The sequence below is a fragment of the Mangifera indica genome, chromosome 20 (genome assembly GCF_011075055.1).
Source record: "Mangifera indica cultivar Alphonso chromosome 20, CATAS_Mindica_2.1, whole genome shotgun sequence".
In the NCBI taxonomy this organism is placed as follows: Eukaryota; Viridiplantae; Streptophyta; class Magnoliopsida; order Sapindales; family Anacardiaceae; genus Mangifera; species Mangifera indica.
Window position 1 is genome coordinate 11984091 of NC_058156.1, and position 13023 is coordinate 11997113.

General features: G+C 34.0%; 1 protein-coding gene across 2 annotated transcripts; it reads right to left on the reverse strand.

Moving 5' to 3' along the window:
- Positions 1-12176, reverse strand: LOC123204480 (probable serine/threonine protein kinase IREH1). Of its 2 annotated transcripts, none has more exons than XM_044621152.1 (18): positions 11302-12176; positions 7588-7652; positions 7315-7497; positions 5836-7218; positions 5431-5603; positions 5011-5257; positions 4719-4811; positions 4496-4636; positions 4314-4406; positions 3624-3828; positions 3143-3228; positions 2800-2888; positions 1963-2014; positions 1814-1870; positions 1547-1717; positions 1357-1434; positions 313-491; positions 1-219 (listed from the first exon to the last, which is right to left on the reverse strand). In XM_044621152.1, the coding sequence occupies exons 1-17, from the start codon at positions 11963-11965 to the stop codon at positions 411-413; spliced, it is 3861 nt and encodes a 1286-aa protein (XP_044477087.1). In that variant the 5' UTR covers positions 11966-12176; the 3' UTR covers positions 1-219; positions 313-410. The 2 variants fall into 2 exon arrangements, with proteins under 2 accessions (XP_044477087.1, XP_044477086.1); XM_044621151.1 differs by having other exon boundaries at positions 7588-7655.
- Between the last annotated feature and the right edge of the window lie 847 nt (positions 12177-13023).

A 13023-nucleotide genomic window follows, 5' to 3' on the forward strand; every position in this document is an offset into this window, starting at 1 on the left:
TTAATATAAATGGGGGATGTGTTCTCATTGCTATGGTTTCAAAAATCACAAGAATAAATTCATAAGCCAAAACAGAAATTATAAGTTAGAAACATTTTACAGTTCTCAGTTCAGACAAAAATCAACAGTAAAATTGAAACCCCAGTTGGAGTTTTAACTTCTTTACCTATAACAAGAAAGAGCACATCCCAAAAGCAGCTTCTGCAGTGAGTTTTGTCTCTGAAAAATGCACAACTCAAGCAGGATTATACTTGGCAGAGTGAGATAAAAGAAAGCTGAAGTAGGAGTTGTGAGAGTTTTGTGATATCATACATGTACAAAAGTATACAAACAATGCCACTGAATTGGTACATTGGCATCCATAGAAAGCTGAAAGCTGATTTCAGCTTCTGATAATGAAGATACAGTTGCTATGCATTAGGGTTTTTCGGATCATCCTTCCAACCCTTTGAAAGCAGATCGTAGTTGATTGATGCAAGCTGGGAGAGATTCTAATAGCCAAAAGCAAAGCAAGTTAGAATTGTAGAAGTGATATCCGAAATTTGGAGGTTGGTTGTTTTTGAGGGATGTTGTTAAAAGAGGACAGGGAAATGGCATGAAACTTGAATGATACAAAATGAAAACAGAAGTATAGATGAAAACAATCTATTTTGTGTACTAATGATGACGTGTTACCAATTGATTAGTGATTTTGATTTAAGACTTATATCCTATATTGGAAAGGATAAACTTCATATATAGAGTTTATATGACTTTGAGTTTTTAATTTTAATAACTAGTTTTTGAGGTATTGTTTTCCTAAAGTTCATATTGTTTGGTATCAGAACCACTATCACATCTCTCCATTGCAATTGTGTGACATAGGTAGTAACATCAATATTACAGTGTTTACTCGGGGCTAATAGAGAATTAGAGCATGGTCAACCCACGTGATTGTCCAAACTGTAAAACATGATGGTATGTTAGAATTACAAATACAAGGTATGAGACTTCAACCCCATTTTAGAAAATATAGGCTTTTAATGTAAGATTTATATGACTTTAGAGTTTTCAATATCAACTACTAGTTTTTGAGATGTGGTTCTCTCAAAGATACTATTAAAGATAAAATAACACATAATCACATAGTAACACATCATCATTAACAAATAAATTAGTACTCATTGTCAGTGCACACACTCTTACTCTATAGATTAGCCATGAAGGAAAATAGAATTCATCAACAAAACATGGGGGCTAAACGGAAATTATGAAAATGGGCCAATTCTCCAAAGGCTTAATATAAATATAGCTAAATTGTCGAGTGAATTGCACCAAGCACTGTTAACTGAATTTTTGAAGTCGTTAAAAGAATACCTTGAATGAGAAATTACTGAAGGAGTAATTGACAGAAGAGCTAGACTCGAACTCGGCAAGCCCTCCACATTCATCTCCCTGTTTACATTATTGTTCAAGAGCAAGTCAACCCCACGACAGACATACATAAAGAACCTAAAAGTTCTACAAATCAATTTATGAAACTTTGGTAATTTTTAGGATGCTATACCGCTTCTTCTGGGCGATTACTCAGGCAACTACTGCCACTTAAGCTGTCCGCTTCACTGGAGTCCTCGAAGTCACTTGCTGGATATACACGGTCGTCTGATGTATTCCACGAGTAGCGACTTGTGAAGTAACTAGTATCCAGTGCACTCTCTGAAGTGGGAACAAACGCAGCCTGTAAAAAGTGATAGCTTGCATGGTTTGGTCAATCAAAGACTTTAAATGGTGAAGAGTGCATCCGTATGTTTATCAATGAAGGGGCAATCAATACCTTCTGTCTAGCCAACGTGTCCCAGTTGATGTCTTTGAAGAAGATATGCTGCTTCACCTGTATGATAAGATTTCTCCCCATTATTCCAGTTTTAAGAACGCAAAAATGAATTCCAAAACAACGAACAAAGAAGCACACAAAACTATCACCTCTGACGCTCCTCCAGCTCCAAGTCTCTGATGTGGGTCTTCGGTCAATAATCTGTAAAATAGAAGCATCAACTATATGATACTTCAAAATCTTTAATCAATTTCAAAGAGCCAGCAGTCTGTCTTGGCTGATTTAGCATTTCACCCAAAAACTACTAACTTTTATCCAAAGAAAAGGCACATTGTAATAAATTAGCAGAAGTAATACATCCAATTTAAGACAATCAAGTTAAAAGCAAGAAATCATCAATCTTAACAAATCTCATGTCTACATTTTTAGCAATCAAATGCATACTAATACATGACTTAATTGATAAATTGTGTTCAAGAGAAAAAGAAGATTTTCATGTTTCTGATGTTAGCATTCCATAGAATTTTTACTAACAATAAAACTATGTACAGAACTGTAGATGTATTTGAATGAAGGATAAAGTAACATTCAATCATATGATGACACATTATCATTATTATCTAAATTGGTAATTATTATAAGTGAATATAACATCTCTCTTAGATGAATTTATGAAAACAAAATGCGAGAAACATAACCAAAATAACAGGCAGGTTACTACAAAAGGCGCACACCCAAAATCAGAAAAAGGAAATGGTAAAATCTTTGAAACATGAGTTGATTGTCAAACTTAGGCAGGTTACTGCAAAATTTAAATTTAGCATCAATGAAGGAATAAAACACTAACTGATAAATTTTTATGATTGAATTAAAGTTACTTATCTAATATAATCATAAAAAATAATCAGTCAGATGATCTGCAGTCCTTATTATATATATGATACTGAGGGTATTTATTTCAACATGAAAGCCAATGAATTTCTTACCGATCAATAAGATCTTGTGCTTCAGGGCTCATTTCACCAGATACACTAGGCCAAGGTATTTTACGATTCAGAATATTATCAAATATTTGCTGCAATCAAAACACATTAAGAATTGGAATGAACTGACAAACTGAATCAATTGGTAAAAGGGGAATTAAGATGTAAACTAATGCATTAACCCTCTGAAATCTTATACCCTGAGCACAAAAAATCCCTATCCATCAACCAAGCATTTTAAATGTAGTAGAAATCTTTGTCTAACAATACCACGAAAAAATAAGGGCAAATAAATACACCAAAGTAATTGAACCATGACAACCATAACAATAAAAAAGCAATGAACCTGAGGATGCTCTGCATTAAAGGGCGGTATTCCGACAATTAGTTCAAATAAAATGACACCCACAGACCACCAATCAGCTGTTGTGCCTGAAGAAAATAGTGCAACATAGAAACTCCTTTAAATAATTTACAAGCAAGCAAAACTTGATTAAAAAGCATAAGCTCATTAGGTGAATAATAAAAATGTGACAGTCAGGTGATACTACGATTTCATTGTTCACAGTAACGTAACTGCTAAATTTGAAAAAAGTTTTTAGTCCATGACTAATTGTTTGAACCAAACATGAGTGAGCTTTCAGGCACAAATATTCCTTCAAGGATGACCACTATTCAATGCCAAGTTCAACTGTAATATGAGTATACAGGTAGATAAGGCGATTGTAACTTTCAGAGATATATATTCCTTCAAGGATAACCACTGTTTAACACCAAGTTCAACTATAATATGAATAAATAGATAAAGAAGATGAGTATAGAGAGACCATGTCCAGTTCCCAAAAGTATCTCTGGAGCCAAATAGTCAGGTGTGCCCACAGCAGACCGTTTCTTCGATCTTTCTCGCCGATGCTCTGATACGGTCAACTGTGGCTCATCATCCACCATCATCGACGTACCACTAACTGCTGGACCCGATAAATCATCTGTGCTGTTGATGAGACCAACTTTGGAAAGCCCAAAGTCTGTTAACTGCCAGATGGAATGAAAGATCTCCTCTAAGTTGAATTATAGAAAACACGAGAAATGCTTGACAAGGAAATCTCCAATATGACAAAATTTGTTGAACTTAGAACTGTATTAAACAATCGGTTTTAAAGTGCAGTGCATAAGATCAATCAAAACAAAAGCGAATCAAACTAATCAAAACAAAAGCAAATCAAATATCTCTTCTGCATTTACATTTAGATAAAACAAAAGGAATGCAAACCATCAAAAAGAAGCAATTTGGGACCAAAATAAAAAAGGAAATACAGAAAAAATTAGTACCATACAAGAAAATAAATTACTATAGTCAATGTCTTGCTTCAAAACAGCCTTAAGGCTTTGCATGTCAACATGATCAGGTATTGACATTACATGCAACCTATGAATCATCAATTCAAAAATAACAGAAACAAAATATAATGGAAAAAGACAAACCTGAGCAAGGAAAAAAATTTTGAAAAACTAGTTACCTTTATATGACCATCATGTGCAATCAACAAATTATCAGGCTTCAAGTCACGATGAACCACTCTAAGAGAATGTAAATATTCCAAAGCAAGAACCTGGGACCCACAAAAAAATGGAGCAGAATGTTCACACCTAGTTGAACCATAAAGAAGCAGCAGAAAAACACCAAAAAGAGAAATCTTACAACTTCAGCAATGTATACACGAGCAACATCTTCATCTAAGCAGCCTAAATTTCTCAACAATGAATATAGATCTCCTCCATTCAAATACTCCATCACAAGGTACAAGTTCTCACGACATGTAAAGGAGTAGAAAAACCGAACCTGACACAGCTTCCATTCAAGTTAAAACAGGAAAACAATTTCCAACTCAAAGTAAATTGCTTTGCAAGCAAGACCTGCTCACCACAAATGGATTGCGGACAGAAATCAATATATCACGTTCTGCTAATATACTTTCAACAGCATTTTTACGGATCATATCTGCCTTTTTGAGAACCTAACAAAATGGAAAAAGTGACAATTAAATGTAGATCAATGGAAAACAACTCTACATTTAATAGGTGTTATAATAATCAAACAAATTACTGTAAATCAGTGAAAATATATATGCTTATTTAATGCAGTAAAAATGAACAAATGTGGACATTCTAAGTAGAAGCACAGGAGAAAACAATAATAATATAGCAACCATATACCTTTATTGCAAAAAGATCCCCTGTGGTTCTCTTTTTCGCCAAGAAAACCCGTCCGAATGCCCCTCGACTAATTGGTTTTATTATCTCAAAATCATCAATAGTTGTACGATCCTTAGAGGAATGTATAGGACTTGTTCTCAAGCTACGAACAACATCATCTTCCAAAGGAGCATCTTCGTCGATTACAGTACTAGCTATATCAACTTTAACATCATCCACCAGCTCACAGAGCTGCAAATACTTCTCCCTACATGATCATACTTCATTATGCTAAGCAGAACAAAATTCCATTCAGATTATTCAAAGGCCCTAGTTAAAAAAGTTTCTTAAAGAAAACGTCAACCGAACTTCTAAGTGGAAAGGTAAGTATGAGAGTGTTTTAATTAATATATTCAACAAATAAAGCAGCGAAACACTCACCGAATTAGCTTCTCTATACGAGTCCCAAAGGTCTCCACAGTGAGCGCATCAAACTTCCTACGGTCAATGACAACCCTTAAGTCTTCAAGACAAGTTAGCAAATATGGAATGGACCTTTCATCATTCAATGGTGTAGTTGCTGAACATCTTGCAATATCAACAAGTTCATTCATCTGCAGAATCCAGAAGGAATTCAAGCACATCATCACCAATATTAGAACTAATATACAAAATCATCACTGAGTCCTAGCAAATACTATGACACAAACAAGCCAGAGAATACATAATATATATATACCTAGAAGCAATATTCCCACTTGTAGAAAATAAGTTGTAATACCACAATCTAGTTGATAAGTTGTGAAGTGTATCAACTTTTATATCAACCAAAGGACAAAAAGATACCTGTGCAACATCATCATGCTCAGAGTAAGTACCCTTTCCTGCCAATAATGAATCTATTGGACTAGTCTTGGGTGTCAACAAAGGAGACCTGGGAGTCATGCTACCAGCAGATGATGTTGTCATTCCTTGCTCAGATTTTGGACCAAAACGAGTTTTACATGACATGGACGGTAAACCCTTCAGGTCATCCATAAAAACAGAATTATCAGCTTCAGGAACATAGTCAAGCATGTCCTCTGAGCCCCTCCGAGACCAATCACTAAATTTTGGGGAGAGAACATCAGATTCTTCAGTCACACTCGAATTTGAAAGCTTTGCTACGTCTGGACTTCCTACAACTGCCTGATTAATATCCTTCTGTCCAAAGGATTCCATAATCTTCTCAAGAGTTTCTGCAATTCTGAGAAGTCGTTCATTGACACTTAGACCAAATTGATCACATCTATCAGCAATTGCACAAATTTTGGAGTGATCTTCCACAAACGAGGTTGAAACCTCTTCCTCACAAATACGACAAATTATTGAACTACTGTCTTCAGAAATATTTTGCTGGTCTCCCCAGTAACCCCAAGAAACTTTGTGTTGGTGCTTGGATGAATTCTCCAAGGTTTCTTTTCGAGGAGGAAGCTCAGGTGGTTTAGAAGCTGTCACATCCACATCAGATTTTCCTCTTCTGTGGTTTGAGGGTTTCAAAAGTTCACTTTTACTTTCAGTCTGTTCCTTTGATGTAGGACTTTCCGTGATCTTTCCAACTGGAGTTGGAAATTTCTTCCAAGAGGCCATTCGGTCCCTGCTTGCAGGGGAATCCAAGTTCTTTGCAGTGTCATCAGTGGGACAGAGAATGTTACCCTCTGGCATAACATAGTCTTTCTTCAAATCCATGCCACGTTGCTCCTGACTATAAGATTTCCTGGCTGAAGTTGCCTTGGAGGCCTTCACAGTACTGGAAACTTTTGCATCCCTTCCAATGCCTTGAGGAATTCGTTTATCTGCCGAATGCAGGACCCCAGACCGACGAAGCTGCACGACATTTACATCCTCTGCCAACCCACTTTCCTTGTGGAACTGCAACAATCTAGTACACCTTGTGAGAATGAAAAGCATTTTGGTATGAAGTTGCTTTAGCACACCAGGTGGAAGTTCCTGACGCCTATCATCCAATTCCTGTACTATTCCTTCACATTGAAGCCAAAACTCTCCAGGTGATGTCATAGCACAGCTCCTAGCCAAAACCAGCAAGTCCTCAATGGTTTCCTGCCATTCAGGATGGCTTTCTGCATTTTTTTCAAGAATTCCAACCAGATCGCCAGCAAATATAGCCAGATCAGAGTTCACTTCTTCTTTTGCTTTGTCAAATTTTGCCCGAATAACAACCAAGATCTCCTGTATATAACAGCAAACTATTTAAATCCAGTGACTTCTAAAGCACAATCCATACATAACCTGCAATGAAATATAACACAAGAGAAACCAAAGTACCTCCAGATTATTTATGCCTCGAGGCTTCATAAATGGGAAAGGCCGTACACCTTTAGAATTTAATTCGTGGGAGAAACTTTTGATATCAGCAGGAAACCTTTTTCTTGGAGCACTTGTCACACGGAGTATAGCTTGAAATCGAGGAGATTCAGACTCCTTCGGGTTTTCACAATCATATGAAGTCTACAAATCAAATATCAAATTTCAACAAATATTTAATAAATAACAAGAAAAACACCTAAGAATTCAAGAAGAGCATACTTCCAACAATACCTCAGGCGTACAGAGTTCTGAACTTCTTAATCCCCCAGTCCGGCCCCATGATGATTCATATCGCCCTGCTAAAGTGATTCAAGATGTCAAAAAGATTTTTTGGGAAAGGAAGCTAATATATTTTTCCATTCATTTTTACAGTGTTAACTGAAAGCATTTTTTAAAACTAGCACTCAGCTTTAACGCAAGCATATGCTACAAGGAAAAACATTGTGGAGAAGTTGCAAGTAAAAGCAAATGCAAAAACACATGAAAAAGAAAGTTGAGAACAACACAAGACGTGCATAATAAGTTGGACTGGGTATTGTCTCCTTTGGGTAGGAAAACAAAGATGATGATGCAAACTAAAAAAATATAGTCCTTTTCAAATGTCCGGTTACATATATTTTTCATACAGAAGTTTTATCCCATTTTCTTCATGTTTCCCATGACACCACATGAACTATACACAGGTTTAGAAATCAGCTTCCTATTGTTTGGAAATGATTTTTGACTGAATTAATACCAATAAATTAACAAGCCTAAGACAGATTTTTCCTCTTAAATTGGAATAGAATGAAATTGATTTAATATCTAAATAGATCTGAATGAATGAATTTGAATGATATGTTTGATTTTTTAATTATACAGTCTAATAATATGTGTTAAGTTGGTTTTTCTTTCAAATAAAAGATCAAAAAATTGACATTTTTGACATATATATGTCCACTTGATTCTAAACGTAATATTCTTTAAATCTATTTTTGTTATATTATTTAAGAAATATAAACTTTAAAGTAAATATCAACGAAAGTGAAAACCTAGTTGAACTAAAATGCATGATCAGGCAGTTTAGCATAAGAAATATAGAGACTTGCAAATGACACAATTGACATCCTATGAAGAAAGGTTAAGAAAAGGTTTAGTAAAATGTCCAAACTATTATAGACATTTTTTGCCAAGTGAAAAGTTAAAAAAGAAATAAATTTTCTTAACTAAATTTTAGCAAAAAGTCATTGTTAAGCTAAAAACCAAACAACTGAAATGATTTAAATTATGTTAATTTAGACTAAGTTAGAAAAAAAAAAAAAAAGCCCCAAGTTAAGATGGTATCATAGACCAATTAAACAATGTAAGAGGCAGAACAAGATACACTCCATCAAAATCTTGGTAGGATTATGACTGTTAACATATACATATGAAAATCAAATTGTACAAAATGAAAAACAAAAAACAATAATACAGTAGAACCTATTCATATTAATATTGTATAAATTTATAACCTGTCTACAGTTAAAAAAAACTTGGCAGAAATTTAAATTAGATAAATTAACAAATATAAGAAAATAATAAGCATTACAATAAAATTTACATAATAGAGTTTATCTAATAGAAGCATGTTTAATTGCTTTAAATATCTCTAACAATGGTGATAAAGTGTAAATTTCTTTCTTGCGTCTATCATAATAACATGTCTAAAATAAAAAAAATTTCTAAACCTAGAAAATTTCTAAGTTTCACAGCATAACAATATCATCACCATTTCTAGAATAGCTTTATTTCCCTATTAAGATAAACAAAGAAACAAGCGAGAAATAATAGGGAAACAAGGATAACAAAACCATAACAAAATCATATATCCATGTTTTGTTTTCTTTCATTTTGTAAATCGTTACTCCCTTTTACAGGTCTATGTGATATTGCAGTTCAATAATAAAATCATAAGCACTCAACAAAAAGGTCCATGGAAAGTAAAAATATATATATATATAGCTTTGGAGCTTCCTCAGAGACTAAGGTTTCAATTAATATGGCTGCCTCAACCATAGCTTGTGGAAGTACATCTTTTCTTCTTGGAAGCTGTATAAATTAGAAAGACCAAGCTAGGTGACTGAGGTTATACACATTGTCTACTAGACATACATCTCTCCATCGATAATATAATGGATACCTCTTCTCCTTTACACTTGTGAAGCTTTTTACTTCCGATCTCTTTCATTATGTAAATTTTACCATACACAGCTTCAGTTGCAAAGAATGTGTTCTAATTAAGTTCTAGTGCAACGTAAGCTCCTTCATAGTGGCCTTATCCAACCTTCCTTACCATAGAAATGGGCAAAATTAGGTTGTATCTACTCATTGATTTGAACAAATAAAATTTCAATTTTTGCGTTTAACTGTAGAGACAACAAACTCCTATAAAACTACCTTTTTGACATTATAATTGAGTCAGGGCTAATAGAAACCAAAAACTCTTGCTTTTTTAGTCCTCATACAAGGCTCACTCTCATCATGACTTGATAAATTCAAAAGGATGGCATTTCCCTAAGGAAGTGAAGTAATAAAATAATTCATTCGAGCGTATCTATAATAAATAAAGCATTAGCTAGCACAGTTGAGAGGCATATAGTGGAATGCTCCAAAATATCAATGTTTCCTTGCAAAGCCAATATACAAAAGGCTGATATCAGAACGTGATCTCTTGATAGCTCAAGAAATTTATCATAGTATAAAAGAACGCCTCAAAAGGTATGAAAGATCACCCTAATATATTAAAACTTCCACATGCTTTAACTTTCTTTAATATACTAACTGAAGTGGATCACTAGAACTGTCCAGTAATTGCGAAAAGCAAAAGAATAAAAGGTGTTCTACCAACTGAGAGTAAGTTGTCACATGGAAAATCTTTTAAATTGTCATCCAATGGAGCTCTTTCAAGAAGGAAGGCTCCTTATGTCCCATACCAGATATCTTCTCTTCCCTTTTTCCCTTCATCAATAAATTTACACTCCTTGATTTGTGAATCTTCTTCTTAGCATACTAAACAAACTGCTCCTCCCAAACAGTCCCACACATAAATTATCCTAAACAAAGTGGATCACTAGAACTATTGTATATTTGTGAAAAATAAATGAACAAAAAGTGCTTCACTGACTTGCAGTTACTTGGCACATGGCAATCATTATAGATTGACATCCATGTAATTCTCTCAAGGATGACACTCATTAAGTAACAAACCACATATCTTATCTTTCCCCTTTGTTTTATCCATTAGAAATAAATTTATACTCCTTGATTTGTAATTAAGCAACTTCTTAGCAAAATAAACTAACTTCTTCCAAAAGAATCCCTTACATTTCAGTTATACTAACTTTCTAGATTCTTGAACATGTTTAACCTTGTTAATCTTACTCTGATATATTAAATAAAGTGAATCACCAGATCTATATTGTGATTGTGAAAAGAAAGGTGCCGACTCAGAGAAACTTGGCACTTGGACGATTGCTATCAATGGAACTCTCTCAAAGGGTAATGCACATTATGTCTTGTAATTGTGAAAAGCAAGGCGCTCCACCAACTCGGAGAAACTTGGCACTTGGAAATTGTTTTAGATTGCCATCTACTGAAATCTCTCAAAGGGAAGGCTCATTATGTCCCAAACAACATATCTTCTCTCTCACTTATCAATATGCTTACACTTCCTATTAAGAGTAAAGCTCAATTCATCCCTGACTAATAAATTTATTCTTTCATCTATTCAAAGTACATACTATCATCTATTAAGAGTAGTGCTCATTACTGACTAATATTTATAATTTCTACTAAGAATAAACTTTCCTCCAGTAACAGTAACGCCCGTTACTTCGTCCGACTAGCTGCTATTTCCTTCTCTATCCTATACTTATATCAGGTTTATTTTTCTTCATTATCTGAAATTTCTCAAACAAAAATTACCAGCTTCAGATGAAGATTCACCGCTCTGCAAGCGAGACTTCGCCAGCAAACTCGGACTCTGTTCTCGAGACTTCCCACCAAGCGACCCATTTTCGCCACCAAAACTTTCACTAACACTTTCATTAAACCCCATTTTCTTCTTTCCACTCCCGCTCCCACTCCCACTCCCACTTGCCAAAGATCTTCCCGAACTCGAATTCCCATCACCGCCGCCCCTTGACAAATTACTCGCGGCTGGTTTATCTCCCTTAAAACTAAAGAAAGTCTCCTGCGGCAGTGGTCCCGACCGCGTCTTTATCCGATTCAGCCCCAGGGACGACGCCAGAATCGGCGACGCCGCACTCGCCATCTCCTTCTGCTTGGTAGGAGACGAAGTAGAAGCCGATACAGTCGGCGTTAAAATACTCGCCGTTTCCTTTCTTCTAACCTCCTTCTTCTTGACTCCATCTTTGACTTGGGTTTGCCTGCAAGCGACGCCACCGAAGCTCGAAGTAGAAGTGGAACTTGGGATCTGGGTCTGCGTCTGGTCGTCTTTTGAACCGGATTTGGGCTTCTTCTTGTCGGATCGGATGGGGGAGTTGGATCCGAAGGATCGAGGGGAGCTGGATCCATCGGAGTCAGAGGATTTCTTAGAAGAGAAAAATAGTTTGTTCTTGAACACCATTGTAAATGTTAATTAAAGAGTAATGTTAAGCAGCCTTGGCATGGCTGAGAAAAACACTGAAGAAGACGAAAAGTGAAGAACTGGAGATTTTTTATGGTGAGTTTTGGATTTGGACAGTTTTTTTTTTTTTTCTTTTTTTGGAATTTAGAAGACTGAGAAGGAGAAAGAAATGGAGTTGTGTTGAAGCAAAACGAGAAAAAGAAAACAGAAGAAGGGAAAATTTGTCAGAAAAGTGAATTTAAAATATATAGTTGTTTATATTTTTTTTAACTGGGGGTAAGAAAGTAAATTATCAAATAATTTGATTTTATTACTTATTTTATATTTATTTATTAAATATTAATTATTTATAACTAAAATCCTTTTATTTTCTTATAATAAATAATTGAATAAATATTTTAATATAATTGCATTTAAATATATTAAATAAAATAATTTATTAATACTTTTTTATTATATCTTACCTAATACAATAATTATTAATTATTTATATTTATTAAATTATTAATTATTTATACCTTCAATAATTGATTTCTATTACCCTTTTAGACAATTTATTTTATTTTTTAAACAAAGTGCCAGTCAAATCCAACACATCTATTAAAATAAAATAAAATAAGAAATTAGATTGTTTAATGATATTAACTTATTAATAATTATCTGTTCATGGTTCAAATAAATGATAGATTATTTTATTAATTTATCTTTAATTATTAGTATTATATAAATAATATAATGATAGAGGATTTATTTCTATTAAAAGTTTATTATGTTTTTATATTAATATTTATTAACTATTAAAAACTCAAATATTTATTCGTAAAATTGTTAAAATTAATGAAACTAATTAATATTATATATTTTTCTCGTGATTAAACTTTAAAATGTTAAATTTTTTTTTTAGAATTTATTTTTTTTCTCTATCTTTTTACGTGGTCACTATCCAAATTTTTTTTCTAACCCCTTTTTTTGACATCATCATTGATTGGATTCTTTTTCTATTATCTTTTTTAACAACATCACTAACTGAATTCTTTCTTTATCCTCTTTTCAAATAA

Bases quoted from the DNA above. Each gene is read 5' to 3' on its own strand.
- LOC123204480 (XM_044621151.1), bottom strand. From the start codon at position 11,965: ATGGTGTTCAAGAACAAACTATTTTTCTCTTCTAAGAAATCCTCTGAC. The intron at 5,258-5,430 runs GTGAGTGTTTCG...ATGATCATGTAG, and splicing joins CGTATAGAGAAGCTAATTCG to GGAGAAGTATTTGCAGCTCT. The intron at 3,229-3,623 runs GTCTCTCTATAC...TATTTTCTTCAG, and splicing joins ACTTTTGGGAACTGGACATG to GCACAACAGCTGATTGGTGG.